The sequence below is a fragment of the Orcinus orca genome, chromosome 13, assembly GCF_937001465.1.
Source record: "Orcinus orca chromosome 13, mOrcOrc1.1, whole genome shotgun sequence".
Classification (NCBI taxonomy): Eukaryota; Metazoa; Chordata; class Mammalia; order Artiodactyla; family Delphinidae; genus Orcinus; species Orcinus orca.
The window spans coordinates 44,611,603-44,634,504 of record NC_064571.1 but is presented as its reverse complement, the minus strand read 5'-3'; the positions used below and the strand labels follow the sequence as shown (position 1 = coordinate 44,634,504).

At 40.0% G+C, this 22,902-nt stretch overlaps 1 protein-coding gene and 1 long non-coding RNA gene across 9 annotated transcripts in view; one reads left to right on the top strand and one right to left on the bottom strand.

Moving 5' to 3' along the window:
- LOC125960818 (uncharacterized) overlaps positions 1 to 22,902 on the bottom strand; it is a 480,299-nt gene that overhangs the window by 385,689 nt on the left and 71,708 nt on the right. The window lies entirely within an intron of this gene.
- The window catches only part of CCDC85A (coiled-coil domain containing 85A), a 224,772-nt gene that overhangs the window by 172,476 nt on the left and 29,394 nt on the right, over positions 1 to 22,902 (top strand). For 7 of the 8 annotated variants that reach the window (XM_049695967.1, XM_033414229.2, XM_004284387.3 and 4 more), the window contains one exon: positions 4,096 to 4,172. The exons of the other annotated variant lie outside the window; for it this stretch is intronic. In XM_049695967.1, coding sequence (XP_049551924.1) covers positions 4,096 to 4,172 — 77 coding nt within the window. The remainder of the gene's footprint in view (positions 1 to 4,095; positions 4,173 to 22,902) is intronic. 8 annotated transcript variants of the gene reach the window in all.

The following is a 22,902-nucleotide window of genomic DNA, read 5'->3' as shown; positions in this document are numbered from 1 at the left end:
ATAATGCTGAATCAGTGGGAGCCCTGAGCTTGTTTTCACTTGGCACTCACTGATAGGGTGTTTTGTTTTGTTTTGTTTATAAATTTATCGATTGATTTATTTTTTGGCTGCATTGGGTCTTTGTTGCTGCATGTGGGCTTTCTCTAGTTGTGCGAGCGGGGACTATTCTTTGTGGTACGTGGGCTTCTCGTTGCAGTGGCTTCTCGTTGCAGAGCACAGGCTCTAGGCACGCAGGCTTCAGTAGTTGTGGCACACAGGCTCAGTAGTTGTGGCTCATGGGCTCTAGAGCGCAGGCTCAGTAGTTGTGGTGCATGGGCTTAGTTGCTCCGCAGCACATGGGATCTTCCCGGACCAGGGCTCGAACCCATGCCCCCTGCATTGGCAGCTGGATTCTTAACCACTGCGCCACCAGGGAAGTCCCACTGATAGGGTTTTGATATGAGTCTGCAAGCGATTTATTACGGTCTCTGTGCAGTCAAACCTCTCTGCTAATGATAATCTGTATTTGCAGCCCCTCCCCAGCGCTAGCATCACTGCCTCAGCTCCACCTCAGATCATCAGGCATTAGATTCTCATAAGGAGCGCACAACCTAGACCCCTCGCATGCGCAGTTCACAGTAGGGTTCACGCTCCTATGAGAATCTAATGCCGCCCGCTGATCTGACAGGAGGCGGAGCTCAGGTGGTAATGCGAGCCATGGGGAGCGGCTGTAAGGGCTAAGTACAGATGACGCTCGCTTGCTCGCTCACCCACTGCTCACCTCCTGCTGTGAGGCCTGGTTCCTGGTTCCCCCTGAGGTAGAGTATAGCCTCGTATTTGGCTGTTTTCTGCAGGAGCCTTGATTTTCTTTTGGAACCTCATTCTCAGAGTTCTGAAAGCCAAAATGACATTCTGAAATCTGTTTTAACAGCTGTCAGCCACTGGTATAAATGTAATGATCAGTTCAAATGATAGTACATTCTAATGCAGTTGTGTGTGTGCATACACGTGCATGTATGTATCCCTTTATAATAAAGGACCAATTTTTGTCATGTACTTCTCTTGGGAGCACAGTGGTACTCCACACTTCCTGGGTGTAATGGAAGTGTGTATCTTACAGTTGACACCACTCTGGAAGGTCCTTGTGTAAGGAAGGAAAAGGAAGCAGCAGCTTGGGGAAGAGACTGTAGGAGACATGGTCAAAGATATTCCAGCACACAAGGGGCTCCTTTTCTTTCTTACACAGAAGATTTTATCTTTTTTTTCTAATGATCAAGTAGGACTGGGATGTGGATTGCGGTGTACTTTTTAAAGTGGAATTTCTTATACTTTATTATGTTTTATTAAAATGTTTACCTATTTTCTGTCCCATTATTCGTAATATACTAGTAGTTGGGCTTGGCTAGCCTATGATGCAATAACAAATAAATCTTGCAATCATGAGGGTTTAACAAAACAAATGTTTATTTTTCTCTCATGTCACAATTGAAGGATTGGATGCTTTCCTCAATGGCTCTTCATATAGGGACTTGGGGACCCAGTGATGATCTTCCAGTATATTCCAGAAAAAAGTCTGCCTGCTCCACTCCCATATAAAAGGAGTATATAAAAAGTTTCTTGATGAATTAAACAACTAACAGCGTGAATTCTCTTTTATTCATGCAGATTAACTATACTTCCTGTCCCCCAAACCCTACCCACCCACATACACACACGAGTGTTTTCACTCATCGTATCTGTTCATTGTTAAATAATAATTGCAAAAGAGAGTGAGCTTGGAACAACAGGACTTCTGGAACATAGCACATGGGTGTGTAATCCTAAAATGAAATTTGCATTCTGAGAAACTTAAGACTTGCAATAACTGGCCTTTTCTTCATTCCAACCCTCGTAGTGCCCAACACACGTCAGTGACGCAATCAGTATTTGTGGAGCAAATGAACTCAAAACTTTCCTTAGCTTTGCCTTTACCTTGGAGCTAATTTGTTTTTTTACGTTACCTGTCTAAAAATCTTCCCTATCATTTCCTGTCCCTGCCCATATTTGCAGTGAATGCTTTGAAACAGAGATTTGGACTTCATCTGTTGTAGCTTGACATTAAAAATTGGAGTTAAGGAATGTTTTCCAAATTCAAGAATTTACCCTTTTTGGGAACTGACATGATGTGACTTTCCTAATGTAAGTAGAAACTTAATGAAAGCATCAAATATGTAAACTGCAAAGATTTAAAGAAGAGAAATAGATTAAAGTGACTGAAGATAGTTACTGAATTAAAATCCATTCAGTGGCATTTTTCAAATGTCACCTGAATCACTCTGTATAGAGTCATTTCGGCTGCTTTCAGTATCACAGCCTTAAGGTTGATGCAGTATAGGGACAATAAAGATACGGTGTAAATTGTGAACAAAGGAAAAAAGAATTTTATTTGTTTATGGTTTAAATAGACTCTTTCTGAGCAACTTTTCACTCGAATGACCCTTATCAAGTGGTTGTTTTTTTAGAGTAGAGAGGGGAGCTTGCAAAACTGTAAATCAGGCAATCTACATTCACATTTTGATGATCAGCAAATCACTTATTCATCTGCTAGAGTAAAGCGGATTCATGAAATCAATAAGTTGGTTATTCATTATGCCAGATACTCTTTTTTTCCCCTTTTGAAGAGTCCATAGAGCAAACACTTAACATTTCACTGAGCTAAAAAAATGAGAGCATATTTCTAGCAAACGTCTTCAGCTTCCTTTACCTTGTGTTTCTGTCTTGTTGAGAAATGCTCAAGGCAAGTCATCACCATTGGTGTGAGATCAGTGGATGGTTATATTAATGTTAGTGATGGGGACTTTCTGCAAACATTTGTGAAGACAGGCATGCTGTAAACCGGTTAGGGATGAGTTTAATTTTTACATTTGTGAATTAAGGACTGAAGTTTCTTATGTATTTTAAGAAAATAAAATGTTACCTTGTTGCTTTGGCGGTTACACAATGGAATTGGGTTCATATAACCAATTTCCGTATAAAAATTAAGAGTTTCTATGATGAATTTCAGATCAAGGTATTAATTTGCATCCTATCCATCCTAACTGCAGATTATTAGGGGCTCCAAATGTTTCCTTCTGAAATGCACTACCTTCTTGGCCTTGCCTCTTGCTGTTTTGTGTTTTTGAGGCTGAGGAACATGCACATGATCTGCTGCTTTAAAACTAACTGTGGAAATATGCTCTGCAGGGATTCTTTGGTCATGTACATTTCACTATACCTGAAATATGTTTGCTTTTGGGTAATGAATGAATTGCAACTGTGTTGCAGTATGATGCTGTGCAGTTGATTATTTTGGATTTAATGAAGAAGGGACTCTGTCAGATGGGTCCTCAAAATGAAAACTCCACTCTGCTCCACGTGTGAACTTTTTCATAATGTAAAGCTATAAAATCGAGAGTTTTGCTATGGAACAGATACTAAGCATGATGCTGATTCTGAGCTGTCCGCACACACCTGAGCTTGTTGAAGAAATGAAAACAACAAATTTCAAGTCTGCCCTGGTTTACCTAAAAAGGGAAAAGCTTGAGTCTCATGCTCAGCCAAAGTCAAAATTCAGACTAACATTATTTAGCCCCTTTGTAGCTGTTCTCTAGGTATAGTCATACTATCTATAGATTTGTGAGAAAAACAAAATGTTGCTCTTAAGACTTGAAAAGTTTATTGAGAAAATGAAGGGAGCTGGATATTTTAAATATCTTATTTTCTATTTTTTTAAAAGACCTTGTAATTTCTCTGTTATAATGAATGTTACAAGAAGTCTTGTGTGTGGGAAAGCTTAAAATACATACGCAAAATAAGTAGAAAAGAGGGAATAACTGTCTTCAACGTGTCTAATGTTCTGAAGGCTGCATGGTGTGCAGACACCTGCAGTCTTAACCACCTGTAAATTTCTCTGATTCTCCTTAACACTGTGCAGTTGTTCAGACTGCTTATGGTTTTAATGGCTTCTGTTATTGTTCTTCTGGGGAGAAATCTTTTTTTCTAAATATCAGATTAAGTAGTCACTACCTGATTTGAATAAATGGAGCCAGAAACACAAGACCTGTGTGTATAATGTGAGTTCTTTCTTTTCAATTTTAGAATCAACCTTGTCCTATGTTAGGCAGCTGGAGGCAAGAGTAAGACAGCTGGAGGAGGAAAATCGCATGCTGCCCCAGGTGGGTGACTTCCAGAAGCTCATAGCTAGTCAGTGTCATTTGAGTTGTAGCATTTTATGTGGAATTTAAAGTCTCAGTTACATGATAGAAATCATTTTGTCAACAGCCATTCATCAATGTAGAGCGTGATTACTTTCCGTAATCAACCCCTTACCCATCATACTGTCCGGATTCTTAAGTGTGATACTAAAGGGCACAGATGTCTAAAACATGAATGTAAAATCATTTTGAAAGGAAGAAGAAAGAGAAAATGAAGAGAAGTAGAAAGTGCTTTGATGGTACTGCTCACATCCGTCATGCATGTTGTTGGTGAATATAGGGAACGGACTCTTATTTAAATGGAAAATGTGCTCCTTTATGAGCTAGGGAAAGCTGCAGGTAGTTTGAAGAGTTCATATTTTAATTAAATGAGTACTTTCTAAAATTCTTTGTGATGTAATTGAACTCTTTCAGTGCAACAAAGCAATCACAGTAATTGACAGTTTTTACTTTGGGGCTTAATTTTTTTTCCCCGATGAATGTAGAATGGCACTTTTTCTGGGATTTAACGCCTTGCCATATGTTTTACTGTAAAAACTTTTTCCACGGGCTGATACCTTGGTGAGAATGATGTTGGTTGAGGTCGTGGTTCTTGGGAAATGTTTTGCCGAAGAGTTGAACAAATCTACTCATTCTAGCTTGGTTTCCTTGACAGCCGGGTAAACAGTAATGTCTTTTAATATGTCATAAAAAGGAGTCTTCTCAGCATTTAGTCGCTAGTGTTCTTTCTACATTCTGGTGACTATTTCTATTTCATAAGTGACTAAGAGAAAATTAAACCTCAAACAGCTTAGTAAACAGTTTAAATGTCAAGACAAAGACTGTTTATAATTCAGGAGAAGACATATAAACATTATTACAAAGACTTAATTAATGCAAAGGCTTTGGAAAGATATTTTAGGTCTTTTTAATCTTGTTTCGCTTTTAAACTAGTTTTGCCCACTGATGATGATTTGAGCTGTCAGGTACTGCATGTGGGAATGCCTCTCTCTTTCTTCCACTGGCCAGCCATCCAGATAGAAATCACGAGATTAAATGAAATTAGTCTATTTCTCACCCTTCTCAAACTGTACATATGTCAATGCTCATGATGACAGAAAGGATTGTTTGCATTATGAAATAAAATACTACTGGTAGAGTATTTTCCTGTGCTCTTCTACACTTTTCATTTTTTCAATTTCTTTGCTATTTTCCCTTTTATATTGGATTCAGAGTATGACTGTGCTAATACCCTTAACGGACAACATCTAACGTCTCTGTTCCAAGAAACCTAAAAGATGTAATTATTTTATATACGGTTATACCATCTCTCGGGCAACTGGGAATGTAAGTGACAAGAAGGAGGGGAAAAAGAGACAATGTTTCTTGGTGTTTCTCTGAGTGAGAATTGAAACTCATACCGAGTATTGAATGAGTGCATGTGTGCTGTCTTACTGAAAAAGAGGCACAAAAATAATTATAAGATGGATTTTTAAAAATCTGTGAAAGTGAGTGTTAGAGGCCTTGAAGGGAAATCAGAAGAGTCCTCAACTATACTTGATATGTGTGTGCATATTTAAATGCTTGCGTAGTTAAGAGTAGAAGAGATTAAACCGCTTTCCAAATTAAACTGTTTTCTCCAAAATGCGTATAATTTTAAATGCATTGCTATTTTTTATCTAAGAAGATTGTTGTTGTTGTTTTTCCCCACAAGAAATGGCTAAGAAAGACCATGTTTTATTGAACTTAAGATGTTATTGATGTGAGAAGCACCATTATCATGTGTACTATTCAGAAAGAAAAAAATGTTGTCAATTATACCATGTCCAATTCTTGCTGATTTCAGTGATGATAAAATGGAAAAACAATGTTTTAGAATTAAACAGCTCTTTACGTGTCCAAAGCACTTTAATGCAAAGAAAATCTGTTGTTTGAAATATGCTATTGGACTTATGCAATGAATATCTATCTCAGTTCATAAACATTATTTCTGTTAAATTTCTGTATTTGAGAGCATTGCCTTCGTTTATAGCTAAGAGATATGATAGAACCACAGTTTGCAACTACTTGTATTGTATAAACACAACTGAAATGAACAGGGACAGTAGGTGAGATCTGAGGATGGAAAACAGTAAATGGACCTTAGAGCAGTGGGAATCATGTCAGGTGAATCCTCGTGGAACTCTGAGACTTGGGCCGACTAGCACAAAGACATATGTCATTTATTCTTAGATGTTTATTGGTACTAAAACAAATAATTGTGAGATTTCCCTGCAGAAAGGATTTATGACTGCATGATGTGAGCTGATTTGCAAGGTCAGTTCAATGTGACAAGTTGACATCCTTGCATAAATTAGTATCAGTATCTGAACACTTGATTTCCAATTATAAGAGCTTGTTCACTGTGCCTTGATTAGAAGGTATTATTTTTTTACTCCCAAATTTATAAAAATATGTCCACTTGTCTTTGGATAAACAGTAATAAGTAAATATAGTTGGCAATTGGAATTCCAAGTATATCAGATGTCTTTTGTGATATCTGTAGCAAGGTCCTTTGCTGTTAGTTTAGTATTTAGACTAATTACATAAAACCTTTTCCTGGATGAAGAAATGTCCTTAATGCTTACTTTCATTCCTTATATAAAACTGTGTATAATGAACAGAAAGTCACAACTTTGCTCTAGAAATACATATTTAAAGATAAACAGGATGAGTGTCATAAATGCTTGTGGATATCCTTCTGGTTAGGTGCAAAGGCTTCCATTTCTTGATGTGTAAATGACAAGGTTCCTCCCAGCTCTTGTATTTCATAGGCCTAAGTGTAATTAAAGCTTGGGTCCAGTCTTATACCCATGCGAAGTTACCAGGTCCCAGAAAGAAGGGTTTTTTTTTTAGAAAATAGATAGGAAAGTGCAGTGAAGATTGAGTTTGGTTCTGTCTGGTGGGGAAGAGGAGCTCACAGAAGGCATAGATGAAATGCAATGTGGATGCCACGGCCGATCAGCACCTAGTAAGCACAGAGCTCTCGGCTCTGCCGCAGCCTTTGCAACATCCTCCAAGGATCACTGAGCTACGCTGTACGTCCAGTTAGGAAACGCAATATTTCAAAGGTGTCTTAAAGTCAGAACAGTCTCATTAATGTCAGAAAATGCAGTATTATTTGCTAGGTATTATTTGAAAAGAAAATGCCTTTTTACTTGTGTTTTTATTTTGCGAGGAAGACAACATGAGGTCTACCCTCTTGACAGATTTTTAAGCGTTTAATACAGTATTGTTATCTACAGGCATGATGTCGTGCTTCCGATCTCCAGAACTTACTCATCTCGCGTAACGGAAAGTTTATACGTGCTGATTAGTGACTCCCCATTTCCCCCTGCCCCTCTCCTAGCCCCTGGCGACCACCACTCTGCTCTTGGCTTCTGTGAGTTTGACTGTGTCAGACACCTCATATATATAAGTGGAATCATGGGGTATTTGTCCTTCTGTGGCTGGCTTATTTCTCTTGCCATAATATTGCCGTTTGATCCAGCAATCCCACTTCCAGATAGTCACCCAGAAGAACTGCAATCAGGATCTCAAAAAGACATTGAAACTCCTGTGTCTATTGCAGCACTATTAACCATAGCCAAGATGTGGAAGCAACTTTAAAGGTACATCAACAGATGTATGGATAATGAAAATGTGGCATAAACATATAATGGATCATTATTCAGCCTTTTGAAAAAGAAGGAAATCCTGCCATATGAGACAACAAGGATTAACCTTGAAGATGCTCTTTTGAAAGTTGGTATAAGTGATCACTAAAGATAACCTGGACCTGGGATATTATCTTCCTTGAACACATAAACTAACATGAACGTTTTTTACAGATTACATTTAAAAATATTTCACACGATTGCATCTACCCTCTCATAATATATACCTGTAATGCTAAAACTGCTCAGACTGGTCTGTCAGTTCCACTGTGTACCTATTTAATACAATATGAACCCTAAATGAAGATTGTGTGTTACTTAAATAAATGTAGCTGCTAGCTATGAAATTTTGTGAACTTTCAAATCCAATGAGGTAAAGTCACCCACAATGTCATAAGTAAGCATTTATAAATTACAGACCTGAGATGGTGTAAAGTTGTAGTTGTAAAGGAATTTCATATCAAATTTAAAAGCAACATTTCTATCTCAGGTATTCACAAGATTGCTCTGGATAAAAAGGCATTAATTTTCAAATCTGACTAGAACCTGACATATGAGATTGGACAATCCCCTCCCTTAGAAAAAGCATATAAGGTTCACAGAGTCTGGGGAGTATAGTCCTGGGCAGACAGCTGATTACAGACAGACCCAGGCTAAGACACAGGCCTATTCAGTGTTCCTTCTAGTGTACACGCAGTGCCCCCCATCAGTCATTTCATACCATTAACTTACTTCACTGGAATTAAGCTGCTAAATCTATTTTTATCTCATTGTCAAATTGTTTTTTTAACCCTTATCTTAAAAATTAACATTGGATCTGCTTAGCCGTCTAAGATTAGTTAGACGTTTATTCTATTCCTGCTTTTAAGGGAAGTATTGTTCTTCAAGCCGCAGTATCGTAAATGAAAGAAAAATGCATTTTAGAGCCTTCTCCTCCCTGACGTGTTTCCCAGATACTTCAGAATCATAAAGTTTTATTGTACAAACCCACAGACCCATATCTGCATGAAAAATTCATACTTAACAGAATGTGGTCAGAGAAGGTCTTTCCGTTCAGATGATTTGGAGGTAGGTGGGTAGGGAAACATAGATACGGTAGTGGTTTTCAAGGCGTTTCCCAGTGACATTTGATATTTTAGCCTAAATTCAAAACCCTTGCTTGGATCTCTCTGCTCATTCCATTGTCCTTTTCTTGATGGTCACAAAGTTTTTTTTAATCCAGACCTAGCCAATATGTTTATGTGCTATGTCTGCAATGCAGTCTGTTCAAGGAGAAAATATCTTAGTGGATAGTGAAGAATATCTGATGATTTTATTATAAATAATACTATCCTTTGAAGACATCAGTTACTTTTCAGATACAACCATAAGGTAAAAACTAATATTTTTAAAGCTATTTTCACCTATCTTGTTTTGAGTTTGGAGTTTGCATTATGGAGAGGGCTAAAGACAAGAAGCAAGCAGTTTGCTGTAAATCCAAAGCCAATTAAGTACATTTGCTACAAGTCTTACTGGGAAACCTGTCTTTTCCTCTAATACTCTGGCACCAACATCTGCTTGGAAAGCGCTATGTGTCCTTTATGCCTCAGAGACCCTCTCCAGAACAAACCACCCACCTCCTGAGACCAGGGTTTTAGAGCAAGTTTTCCAGCATCAGCATAGGTGCCTGGTGTCCTATGCCTGCCCTGTGCTGTGGGTTCAGCAAATGTGTTAGAAAGACACTGGCAACTTGGAGCACCACTGAGTGGGCCCTTTTCAGCAAGTGTTTCTCTTTCTGTTGTGCTAGCACACACACAAGAGTCTAATTTTAGGAGTGGAAATGAAAAATCTCCCTCTCGTGTAATTCAGTTGCAAGGTGGCCTCAACAATGCAGTCTTTCAGTGCACTGGGAAAGAGACAGAGCCATTTTCAGAGCAGTTCCTGAACAAAGGAAAGAAGCTGTCACCATTGCCAGAAGTGCTGAGGGAGGGTACCCAGGAGCTGAAGAAATGGAGCCCCTCACTTCCATGGCAACACACCCCAGGTCCAGCATCTCATCTCAGAAAAGCTCCCTCACCTGTGTGCTTATGCAGATTGCCGGCGTGCTGGGCAGAGGTGGGGGGGCGGGGAGGGTCGTTTCTCTCTGATATGTAGATTTCCCTCCTGTGCTTTTCCTGTTTTGCTGTGGAAGTATTTATCTATTGTGTCACTCACTCTCCTTTCCACATTTTCTGACTTTATGTTTTGCAAGTCATTTTTGCCTTATCGGGTCATAAATATATGGCTCTTCTACGGTTGGAACTGCTCTGGAAGAAAAATTCAGTAACTATAGCACAAAAGCAGACACAGAGTAGTGTTTTCGAGGATGCTAAGAGCGAATGGTGGTATCCTTCAGTTGTTATTTGCATGGAAATTACCTTTGTGGCACTCATGAGGGGCAACTTGCACAGAAAAGTTTTTCATGGATAGCAACTCTAATTATGTTGCACAACCTGAGTAGAAGCTGGATGCTACTGATAGAAGAAGTTAGTTACATCCATTAAGGGTTGGTTGCTGCTAGAGCCATATTTGGGGAAAAAATGGGCTCCACCAGAGAAATAGTGCTTGTGGATTACAATTTTCTCTAAATCACCATGATTTATATAATTAAAGAAAAGGAAAAAAGCTTTTTCTGTATAGAGTTTTCAAAGGAGATGGGTACTACACAAGTGGTGTGGGTGTATTGGAATAAAAGAGACAGATATGGGAAGTAAGTTGATGGGGGAAAGTCATGCTGGAGAACCTAAATACATGGAGACTGGATTAAGGGAAAAGCGAAAATCTATCAGAGAAAATATCAAAGAGAGTAAAGCTCACAGCAAAAATGTCTAAAGCAACATGGAGTCTCTCAGAGTGAAGGGATTTGCAACATTCTTCTGTCACCCCCTCATGCTTAAGGATTCTTGTTTGAGAATCTGCTACATGACGAGAAATCTTATTTCTCATGAGGGAAAATAGGTGAAATAGAAATGCAACAAGCAACATAGCTATACTACTTATTAAACTTATTAATAGAATTATTGAATTTAAAAGGTACTCCACTGTTAGGGACTGTGGTATCAATAATTCATATTTAACAGTGTTGCCTTTTTATAGCTATACTGGTATGTTAGTAATTCTACCACTAGGGCATATTTTAAAAAATGTTGTTTGGATTTGTAGTAGCCATAAAAAATAGTAGCATTTTTGCTACCTGTCCTTGGCAGAATTTGTCACCAAAAACAATGGGACTCTCTCAGCACAAAGTTTTGCTGTGTAGTAATATCAACTAGAATCATAGGTATTCGAATGGGAAGCAATATGGAGGAATATTTGGGGAAAATTTGGGATGGAACTACAAGAGAAATTAATGTTGCCTTGTCCTGTAGAAATGGCTCTCTACTCTTATTATTATTATTTTTTTAATCCAGAGTGGAGCCAAAAATGTTTTATGAGGTAAAGGTGAAACAGTCTTCCCTTTTCTTTTTCTAAGGGTAAGAAAACAGTCTCAGAGAAAGTGGTGGAAAGTACTGTGTAATGTTTGACTTCGGGATTAAATTAAGCAAACTAAATGTAAATACTCTTGAAATATGGATATCAAAAAATGAAAATGATGAAAACCTGGCTTAGTTGACACTTGTAAAGGTGCGGAGACTCCCGTTGGAGCACAGTCTCACTTTGGTCTCCATTTCCTGCTGGAGGTCACTACCTCTCTGACTGATGGAAAAGAGGCATCTGAACTGTGCTGTCCTCCTCTTCTTTCTGGTTCAAATCTTTCCTACAGTGGGGTTTAGGCATTTTTCATGTAAGGGTCTAAACGTCTAGTTTCTTTCTTCGCTGTAGCCTGAGGAAAAGGATCACATTTATAACACAATAAAAATTAAAACTGGTGCCTCTTAATAACTGATAGTTACCTATATCAAAATGTAAAGTAGGCAAGTATAAATGTAATATAGTCAATGCCTATATATTGCCTAAGTATAAATACAATATAGATAATAAATGTAGTGTAGGCAAATAATTATATTCTTTGACAAAGTAAGACAGTTTAAGTAAACAAATTTCTAAGTGATTTGAGACTTTCCTAAATTATACTTAAAAAGCTATCATTGTGTGAAAGCTAAGCAAAACATAACTAAGTCATTTTTAGAAAGCTGAGACATGGTCAGCTGTGACTGTGGACTCTGTTAACAATCAAGTAATTAAAGGAGTCACTGTGAATATGCTAGAACAAGCACTGAATGGGAATTACAAGAACTAGGACTTGGTCTAAAGAGCTGCTGGACCAGGATAATACGCTAACCTCTGTGAACCGTAAATGTCTTGACTAGAAAAGAGGATTGTCAAAGGTGAGGTGGAAGGTTCTGCTCAGCTCTGCGAATCCATGACTCTTTATCCAGAGAAAGTTTGTTGTATATGTGTAATGTATACACAAAAGAGGTGTGCCCCTTTTAATTTTGATATAAAGTTCCCTAAAACTACAGGTTGGCAGCATATTGGATCTTTTATTTACAGGTGTGTATTTAGTGTGTATTTATGTCATTGTGGGTTATTCTTCCTCGTGTTCTAAAGTTAATAAAATTTCATCAGACAGCTATTAAATTTAAGTAACGTACAGTCTTATGTGTAAATCTTTGAGGCTCATATCATATCAAGTATGCATGTAATGGGGCTTACCTACTAGTCTGGGCAGTGTTAGCTATGTATATTTTGAGAGATAATGTGCAGTCCCCTTATTTATATAAAATTATATGTAATGAACATAAAGGCGCTAGTTTTCCTTAACAATATACACATTTTAAAACAACCAAGATGAGTGTAATGAATCCTTATGGATTTCTCTCTGGGCAGATACAAAGGCCTCTGTGTCTTCATTGGGAAGTGTGGTTTCTTTCAGCCCTGAACATTCTGAGCCCAAGGATAAGTAAAAGCGTGTGTGTCCGTCTTATACCCATGCAAAGTTACCAAGTCCCAGAATGAAGGGGTCTGTAGTCGAGAACAGATAGAGAAACGCAGTGTAGATTGAGTTGGTTCTCTCCAGTGATCAAGAGGAGCCCTCGGGAAGTATGCATGGGTGTCACTCATCACCTGGCGAGCACGGGCTCTTGGATCTGCCATGGTCTCCGTGGTACTCCACAAGCATCGTTGAGCGCTGTAGTCTACACCTAGTTTGTGAACACAGTATTTCAAAGGGAGCCCGAAAGTGTGAATGGTCCTATTACTTTTTAAAAATTCAGTATTACCTATTAGGTATTATCATTTGAGAAAGAAATGCCTTTTCAAAGTTGGTACCAATGATAAAGATCCCCAGAACTTAAGATATTCTCTAAGCACATAAACCAATGTAAACGTTTTTTACAAATCACTGTTAAAAATATTTCAAAGAGGGACTTCCCTGGTGGTCCAGTGATAAAGAATCCGCCTTATAATGCAGGGGACATGGGTTCGATCCCTGGTCAGGGAACTAAGGTCCCACATGCTGCGGGGCAACTAAGCCCGCGGGTCACAACTACTGAGCTCGCGCGCTTCAGTGAGAGAGCCCGCATACCACAAACTACAGAGCCCACGAGCTCTGGAACCTGAGCGCCACAACTACAGAGCCCATGCACCCTGGAGCCTGCACGCCACAACCAGAGAAGAGAAAACCCACACGCCACAACTAGAGAGAAGTCCGTGCGCCGCAATGAAAGATGCCGCGTGCCGCAACTAAAGACCTGACGCAGCCATAAATAAATAAAGTCTTAAAAAAGATTTCAAAGGATTTCATATAATAAATGGAGAATGTTATTTCACAAAGTTTTTTAAATTATGATGAAAGAGATCATCAATATAGGAAATGTTAGAAAATCAACTTTTATTTACCTCTAATTTATACCAAAACAATGTATATTCTTTATTTTAAAATGTAACATACTTTTCAGGAATTCAATTATGAAAGAAGCCAAAATAGATTACTGTGAAAAAGAGATGACAGAGATACGAGATACCAGATATTAGTCTTTTGCAGTGTGACTAGACTGAGGAGAATAACACGACTCCCTGCATATGGATCAAATGGCAGCTATACTGGGATCCACAGAAAGAAGACAGTGTTCTTTCAAAGGAAACTTATTTGTTGTAGACAACTGTAGACTGTAGACTAAAGCACCTGAAATAAAAGCCAGCAAGAAGTGGACCGGGCCTTTCTTTAGATTCTGTGGTTGTCGTAGAAAACGAAAGAAGAATGCTAGGAGGTCCATCGCGAGACAGTTATCAGTGTCACTTTTACAGTTCACGTGGAACTTTTCTTTATTATCTTTTAGATCGTGTGCCACGGAGCCTGTATAAACTGGTGTCATGTTGACACACGAAGCTAATTAAAGCATGGGTAGAGAAGCAGGATGAAGAAAGAGAGCATATGAAATAAATGACAGGCTGCCCCTTAATTGTTTTACGACTTAAGGGCCTTTACTGGCTGGGTAAATAATTCTTAGTAGATTTAGGGTTATTTTAGAGCTTAATCTAGAAATTGTACAACGTAGTTTCTGTATTGCTAAGCAATGGGGTACTTGGAAAAAACAACCCACCCACACGTGTAAATGTGGCATTCCTGAAAGTCACGGTAGACTGTTTGCGCAGGCCAGGCCAGCACAGGTTGGGTGCGGGGAAGGGATCTGTGCACTCAGCCCCTGGGAGCCTGCCTTTGGGAGCTGCTCCCTCCTCAAGTGTACAGGTTTCCCTGGCCTCCATAGTCTGGTCCTGACTTTGGCTGCTATAGTGAGGTCCTGGCCCTTCCCCAAGGCTCCTATGATCAGGTCTCCCAACATTCCCTAGGCTGAGAAAACTCCCCAACTCCTGCTTGCGATCCACCTTGTTCCAGGCCCAAAGCCTATAGAAAAAGTACTTCTTACCACAGGGTCCTAGTGTGAAGCCCAGAATCACAGGTGGGAAGGAAGAGGTACTAGTAGTGAAGGGACAGCCTATTCAAAGATCGTTCCTCCCTTCTGAAAGTGTTTCATTATCCTTGTTTCAAGTGTCTCTCCCTGGTCTAATTCTTTCCTTTGGGAGAACGTCTTGTCCTCAAACTTTTCGATATCTCACAAAAATCCACTCATCTCAGATACTTGTGATCTCAGGAGTGCTTAGTTGAGGCACACGGATCATCGAGCCCTCTTTCAGACTTTTTATCCTCTTTCAGATTTTTGTAACTTCCGTAATATAGTTTGGAGGAGTAGAAGCAACTTTTGAATTATTATTTTTTTAAAAAAGAGAAAAATAAAACACAAGGAGACAGCTAACCTTGCTTTAAAACCCTTGGACTAATCAGTATTTTGGTAGTTTTATTCATCCAGCTATTGCTCTTAGCAGTTTATTAGAAAGAAGATTGGATACAAAAATGTAAGGATCATGGAGGAAAGTAAATCTGATGTAAATGTAGTATAGCAAATAAAGGAATTTGATGCTGTCTTTTCTTGACCTAAGATGCCTCTCATTTGCAACAGAACAACATGTGAAGCAGAAGTTCTAATGTTTGACAGATAACAAAAAACTAATAAACCCAGGCGCAGATGGGAGCCATCCTGGACTTACATAAAAGCTGGCTCTAAGAAAGGCTTTTTAATAGTCAAAATATTTCAGCTGTTTTTGCCATTCAAGACTGGTGTGTCTTAATGTCAAAAAGAATTTTTTTATTTAAACATTTTCATATGCTAGGAAATTTAATAACCCTAACTACAGAAATATCATAAAAGTAAAACATAAAATACACACTCAGAAATAAATCACAACTCCAGTAAATGTGATCACAAATAAATTGTGTGGGAATGATGGGTCTTCATCCTTTTGGATGCCAGGCATGTACTGAGTGCCGGAAGTTAACAGAAGCTAGTTAGAACTTGAATGCTTTCTTTCCGACAGAGTTAGACAGAGGGGACTTTAGCAACTGCATTTGGAAATTTGTTATATTGTTTGGGACAAATTCCATTCACTTGTCAACCCCTGTTCTCATCTCACTCCTATTTTAATGCACAATTCCTTAACCAGCGAAACTCACAAGCATTTGTTGATGACTTCCGCAAATGGTAAGGTAGTTAGTGATGGCCCCTCACATTCATTGCCAATTGAAAAGGACTTTGGAGAGGTCCATTTAAGACTGGACCCTCTACTAAATGGTAATTTTTAAAGAAGGTGGCTTACGTGGCCTCACAGCATTCGTTTTATTAAAGAGAATTCTCTTGGTTAGGGAAACCAGTTATACTGAGTCTTTGACACTTGAGAACAAGATCAAAGTGGGCATGAGAGCAGGTAAGGGCAGCTGCCCTTCCAACGTTTTTCACTTAAAATAAGCGCCCTGCCCAGGATCTTGATGTTGACAAGGTTCTTCAGAGTCAGTTACCAGAATGTGATAAGACATCTCTGGATTCTAGGTGGTTTCTCAGGGCTTCAGGGCTATAAATGATGCCAGAGTAATTTGTGAGCCAGTAGACCTTGACTAGTCTTTAAACCAGTAGAAAATGTTCGATTTTGTTATCACATGGATTTTTAATACCTTATTGCCTTATTAAACTGTGCTTTTTATTTTAGATGTATCTTTATGGTAATTCTGTTTGAAGGCATCAATCCTACTGGTTTTAAGCGTTTGTTCAGAATCTTAAGTCTTTAGGGCTCCAGGAGAGACCCCATTATAGGTCATGAAAAGGACAGTGTCTAATTCTTTTATTTGTATATGTTCTTTCTTCTTTTAAATGATGAGGTTGTAACCTAAAATGGACCTTTCTTTCTGTGAGAAACAGCTTGGACCACAGCAGGATGGATGATTTAGAAAAATCTGTGACCCTTGCAGCTGGGTCTGCCTCAGGGCACAGGATGTGATGGTTGAATCACCCATTCTGCCCTGGAGGCTTGTTTAGGTCACAACCACTAACCACAGCCTGAGTATCAGCTGAGGGCCTGGGTATTGGACCAACACTGAGTCCATCTTGAGATACTGATTCCCATTCTGACCTTGGTCCCTATGATTATCTCTATTGCAGGTGAGAGTGTGTGCACTAATGGGCAGAGGCAAGGTTTGTGTCCAGATTTTCTGTTACCACTGGTCTAGCATTCTTCCCATTTTGCTGAAACTTGTCACGTGGCAAGTATGTTTCTCTTGAAGCAAGTTAGCTTTGAAAACACCACGACCAGCACCATCACCACCACCTCCATCCACGACAAACCTCTGGTGTGGTATCATTGGGGTGTGAATGGGAATTAGCCAAGAAACCCAGTTTATTTTCTAGTCCATCTGTTTTGCTGTTCACTGAGTTTCATCACTCTAATAATGATTTTCTCAGCATAGGAAGATCTCATCCTTTTCTCAGTCTTAAAGACATTTCTAGCCTATAGATAAATAATTACTCAGGAAAAAATATTTGTCCACTTATCACTTATCTTCTGGTTCAATTGTAGTTTCTCTTTAAGCTGCTTGCCTCCTTCTCTAGAAGCTTCCCAGACTACTCCAATCTGCAGTGACCTTGTTATCTTCTAAACCAGGGTTTGGTGCTTTTTTAGTAAAGGGGCAGATAGTAAACATTTTCAAGTTTGTGAGCCATATGGTGTGTTGCAACTACACGTCTGTCACTGTGGCACCAAAACAGCTGAAAACAAATGCAGAGTCTAAATGAATGGGCTTGGCTGTGTTCTGATAAAACTTTGTTTATAACACAGGAGAAAGAGGCTGGATTTAACTCTGGCAGTAGTTTGCTGACCCTTGTCCTACACTAAAAATATTTATGTGTCAATTGCTTGGGTTATCTGTTAATATTATTTAAAAAAAATTGGTCTCATATTGTTACATAAATTTGCATTTGTACATAGAGAATTTATTGTATGCAAATACTCTTCTCAAAAAGTATTATTTATTTTTTCATTGGTTTAAGTTCCTTTGTTTTATCATCCCCAAACCTGCCCTGAGTAATCAGTATCTGGTATTTGAAAAGTGCTGCAGTTGAACCAGAGGAGTAGTTGAGCAAGAGATAAAGGTATTCTTTCCTAGCAAACCACTTAGCTTTGGAATGATTTTGCTGGGGATCCACAGGCTTGCATTTGACTTGAAAAGGCAAGTCCTCCCATACAGGAAGGACAATTGTGGTGCTAACAGATAGGAAATTTGTACTTTTCTGAAACGCATGTGTATGGTGACTGAATCTGTACTTTAGTGAGCGAGTGATTATATTGCTTTTGCGTCCTGGCTATTCTTGCATACCTTCAAGAAACTGCTGGGAAGACAACATGGGGCAGGCTTGTCTTTAAAATAGATACCGTACAGCTGGTGGCTTGGGAAGAACGTGAATTTCTATATAGTCCCTCAGAGACAAGCAAAATTCTAAATCAGTGTTTTATCAATGAATGAGGAAAACCATGTCTGGCTTGGGAGGAGGTCAGAAATCAATTAATCTCCCTTTTCCCTTAAGTGAGGGCATTTCATGAAAGAATAAGAAATAGGGAGATCACTGATAAGAATTAAGTGAATTCTGTTTTCAAGTCCTTCATATTAATCTTCTCCTCTCTCATCATCTTTGTTAAATATGTGGTTTTAATTGTGGTCTGTGTGTACCTGGAAAGGAAAGGAAAGGAAAGAAAAGAAAGGCCTTCAGTTGGCCGTTTGTACAGCGTCTCTTCCTTCATAGGGGCTCTGCAAGTTGCTTTGGAAACAACAGGAACACTGAGGCTAGTTCAAGTCTCCAGCATGTTTCCTGTGGATCAGGAAGTGAGAAGTGAGTGAGAGGACTAGGCAGGTGAGAAGAATCCTCACTTGTCTTTTTGTCTTTGTCACCAGGAGCAATCGATTGATATCAGAAGAGCCAAGAGGGAGAAGCCAAGGGCATTCGCAATGCTTAGATGGTGACTGGTGGCAACCTGGCTATTAGCAAGCCTGTCTCTATAGTGTTCAGTGTTTTCAGAGTGCTTTGCAATCAGGTTTCTTAGTCCCCCTTCACAGCCACCACAGGAAGCTAATTGATAGGCCTCTCCCGTTTAGCACTGAGGACAAGTGACTTGCTGAGGGGTCAGGCAGTGAGTTGATTATGGAGCTCATTAGTCCCTGGGTCATCAGTCTTGTGGGTTAGCAAAATATTATTTCCTTCTTTTTTCTAAAAACAGCTCTAGCCAGCCTTGGAAAACTTATTACTACTGGTAGACCTGATTGTTTTCCAGGATGATACTACTGTAAAAATTCTAACTTAATAATATTTTTTTAAGATTTGCCTTTCTTAAAGCTTCATAATGTCACTTTTCAGAAAAATTTAGCTGTGCATTTTAAACTTTGGCCCTTTTATTCCTCTTAAGTTCTTCAACCAGAGACTTCAGGAGAGAGAAAATTTTTTAACTAGGCAGACTTTGTTTGTGGCGTTAGCTGTGGTCAAAATTTGTATGGAGGGATGAGGTGAAACTTTTATATTTCAGTCTTTTTTTTTTTTTGGCTGCGTCGGGTCTTAGTTGTGGCACACGGGCTCCTCTCTAGTTGTGGCTTGCGGGTTTTCTCTCTCTAGTTGTGGCGTGCAGGCTCCAGAGCACATGGGGCTCTGTAGTTTGTGGCATGCAGGCTCTCTAGTTGAGGTGTGCGAGCTCAGTAGTTGTGGCGTGTGGGCTTAGTTGCCCCGCAGCATGTGGGATCTTAGTTTCCTGACCAGGGATGGAACCCACGTCCCCTGAATTGTAAGGTGGATTCTTTACCACTGGACCACCAGGGAAGTCCCTCAATTATTCTGTCTTTTATTCCCAGAATCTCATAGAGGCTAGACAAAAGCAGTAACCTCGCTTTTTGGAATGAGAGATGTTGACATTTATTGTTCCATTAGTACAGGGATAGTCATTCAATGATGAGTGACTAGTGGGCTTTCTCTGCTTTTCTTAATAGAACCAAAACAACCCCTAACAAATAGGGAATGGGATTTCTATAGGTCATGTAAGGCTGATGAGTTGTATTGACCATTCATTCAATATTTTACCCCTCAAGTATTTTTTGAGCATCCCTTATATAGAGATACTGTTTTAGACAATGGGGATACAGCCCTGAATAAGAAATTCATGCAGCTTACATCTTAGTAGGTGGATTATTCTTTTAAAACCATAAATACGTATTATTGGGAAGTGATAATCACTGTTAACAAAACAAAAGCAGAGTACAGAATTGTACAGTGACTGGAGTGAGGGGGTATTTTACATGGAGTTAGAAAAAGCCTCTCTGTGGATGTGAAATCTAAAGAGACCCGAAGGAAGGAAAAGATTATGGCTAGGATAGAGCATTGCAAGAAGTGAGAACAGCAAAGACAAAAGCCTTAGGTAGGAATGAGATAGGTGTGTTTGAGGAAACAGGAGCTAGAAGGCTAGAGTGGCTGGAACAGAATGAGTGAGACAGAGTAACAGGATGTGAAGTCAGAGAGGGGCAGGACACAGACTCTGTGGGCTTTGTTGACCAAGGTCGAGCGTGTGGACTTGGGGTCTGAGTTGACGGAAAGCCATTGGAGGAATTGGGTGAGGGTATGATAGTATCTATTTACATTTCCCAAAGGTCTCTGCGAATATTGGGTTGAAACCAGACTAAAGATAGTAGAGGCAGGGGGCTTCCCTGGTGGCGCAGTGGTTGCGAGTCCGCCTGCCGATGCAGGGGACGCGGGTTCGTGCCCTGGTCCGGGAAGATCCCACATGCTGCGGAGCGGCTGGGACCGTGAGCCATGGCCGCTGAGCCTGCGCGTCCGGAGGCTGTGCTCTGCAACGGGAGAGGCCACAACAGTGAGAGGCCCGCATACCGCAAAAAAAAAAAAAAATAGTAGAGGCAGGGAGAGGGGACATAAGGACACCCAATAGGGAGCTACTTTGGTAGACTGAGAGGGCTGATGGTAGCTTGAACTAGGGGTGGAAATGGTGAGGAGATATGGATTCACAGCGCTATATATTGGAGTAGAGCTGGGAGTGCTTTATGACAGATTAGATGTGGAATATAAGGGAAAGAGACCGCATATGGCTTCACCGGTTGGGTACCGACAACCCCAGGAAGAACTGTTTACAGAGACTGTGCAGTGCATGGCAGCCCAGGGAGGACTCAAGGATGATCCTTGGATTTTGATCTAAGCAACCGTATGATTGGTGGTGCTTTTTACTGAGATGGGGAAGATTGGGGGGAACAGGTTAAGGGGTGCAGGGGAATCAAGTTCTTTGGGGGCGTGGTAAAGTTGAGATGTTGGACATCGACGAGGAGATGTCAGATGCAGAGTTAGATGTATACACATGGGACTCAGGGGAAAGGGCAGGGCTGGATATAAAAATTTGAAAGAATACATGGCTATGGGACTGAATTAGAAATTTTTGTGAATGAGTGTTGAGAAAAAAAAAGGGGTTTGTGGACTGTGCCCTGGGACACTTGCAAGATTTAAAGGTAGGGAATGAGAGAGGCATGCAATGCATCCTAAATTATTTATGTTAGGAAGTAGTGCACAAATAAACATATTTTTAAATCACTTATTTTCTTCCTCCCCTAGTAAGAGCCGTTTGTGAAAATGAGCTCATGTCCCCATGATGTTTCCTTTTGTGCTTTAATGGTGGTGTCACTAATGGGAGATCTCATTTCTCCCTGCTGGTGATTTTATTGCTACCATGTGTGCAGAGATTATGGGGCCTAGGTTCATTTGGACCACTCTTGCTTTTGTAAATCTTTAACAGTCAGATCACTGTGAACTGCTCTGAGGTAGAGCTTTCCGCAAAATGGCACGGGTGAACTGCAGTCTGACAGGCAGCCGTTGTTATTTGTGTTATGAACGCATGTCCTAGGGTGGTAGCTGCCTTTGGATGAAGCTGACTCTTCCTGCCTCTCTGTTGACCTCTCTCATATCTTGACCTCCCCGCTTTGTGTGGGAGCTTCAGGGACTGGAAGACCCTTGAAGATACCGTAGACCCTTCCTTTTCCCAAAGCCAGGCCAGTGAACACCACCTCACAGTGTAATATTTCTCAGTAACCTCAGCAAGGATTTGTCCTAAATATCTGTTTAGTCCCTGGGGCTCTAGCTACATGTCTTCCACTGGGCTCTGAAGTGCTGAGGTATTTAACACAATCATTACTCAGCTCTGCTCTGTAAGCCAAATGCAGTGTTAATTAGAATTACTTTTTTAATGTATAATTATATAATTTATTAAAATCAACACAATTCATATACAAAATATTAAAATGGCAGTCATTAAGTTTGTTAAGCACTTCAAATACTGAAATGTTAAAACAGTAAAACTAACAGGTTTAATCTGTTCTTCTCCCAAAAGTGACAATCCAGCAATTCCAAATACAGTATGAAAAGGATCTACCATATCTCCTGGCCTGTCCGCAAATCCTCCCGTTTCTTCATCTTGACATGCGAAGGTGAAACTGCGCAGTTTCTCTCTGTCAATCCAGTGAAGCCTTCCAATTATCTTTAAGGAAGCCAACACCCACCAAGAATAGCATACATCTGGTACCTTCTGTGGCCTTCCATTGAGTCCACCTGACGCAGGCTGGCGTTCACAAAGCCACCAGCCAAGTAAATCAGAATTTACCCGATGCAGCTGACTAGTAATAGCCAGGAATCCTGTGTACCAATAGATCTACCCAGCATGGGATTCAGAACCTGGCCTGCAACCAAACCCACCATCCAAGTTCCTACGTGATAAAACAAATTCGATTGCCTTTTCCACGTTAATAGCATCCAGCTTCCCCAATAGAGCCAAACTGCCACCGCACAAAAAGAGAATCTTGTATCGATTTCTCCCTATTATATAAAAGTGGATTTTCACACCCCACAAAGCCGCTGGTCTCTCCGGCCTGCACTGTATTCAGCCGTTATCTTTTAGACTGGCCCCTTCGGTTCTAGTGCTCCTGTATGCTGATATAACTAGCACAGTGCGTGCTGGAACTTCCAGCAGACCATTAACTCCAGTTAGACCAGCTGCTTAGTGGGACCCCAAATATCTCCAGCGAAAGAACCATCTTCTTTCTGTAGACTCTGAACATATTCCACAACTTTATTTACGTCGATAAC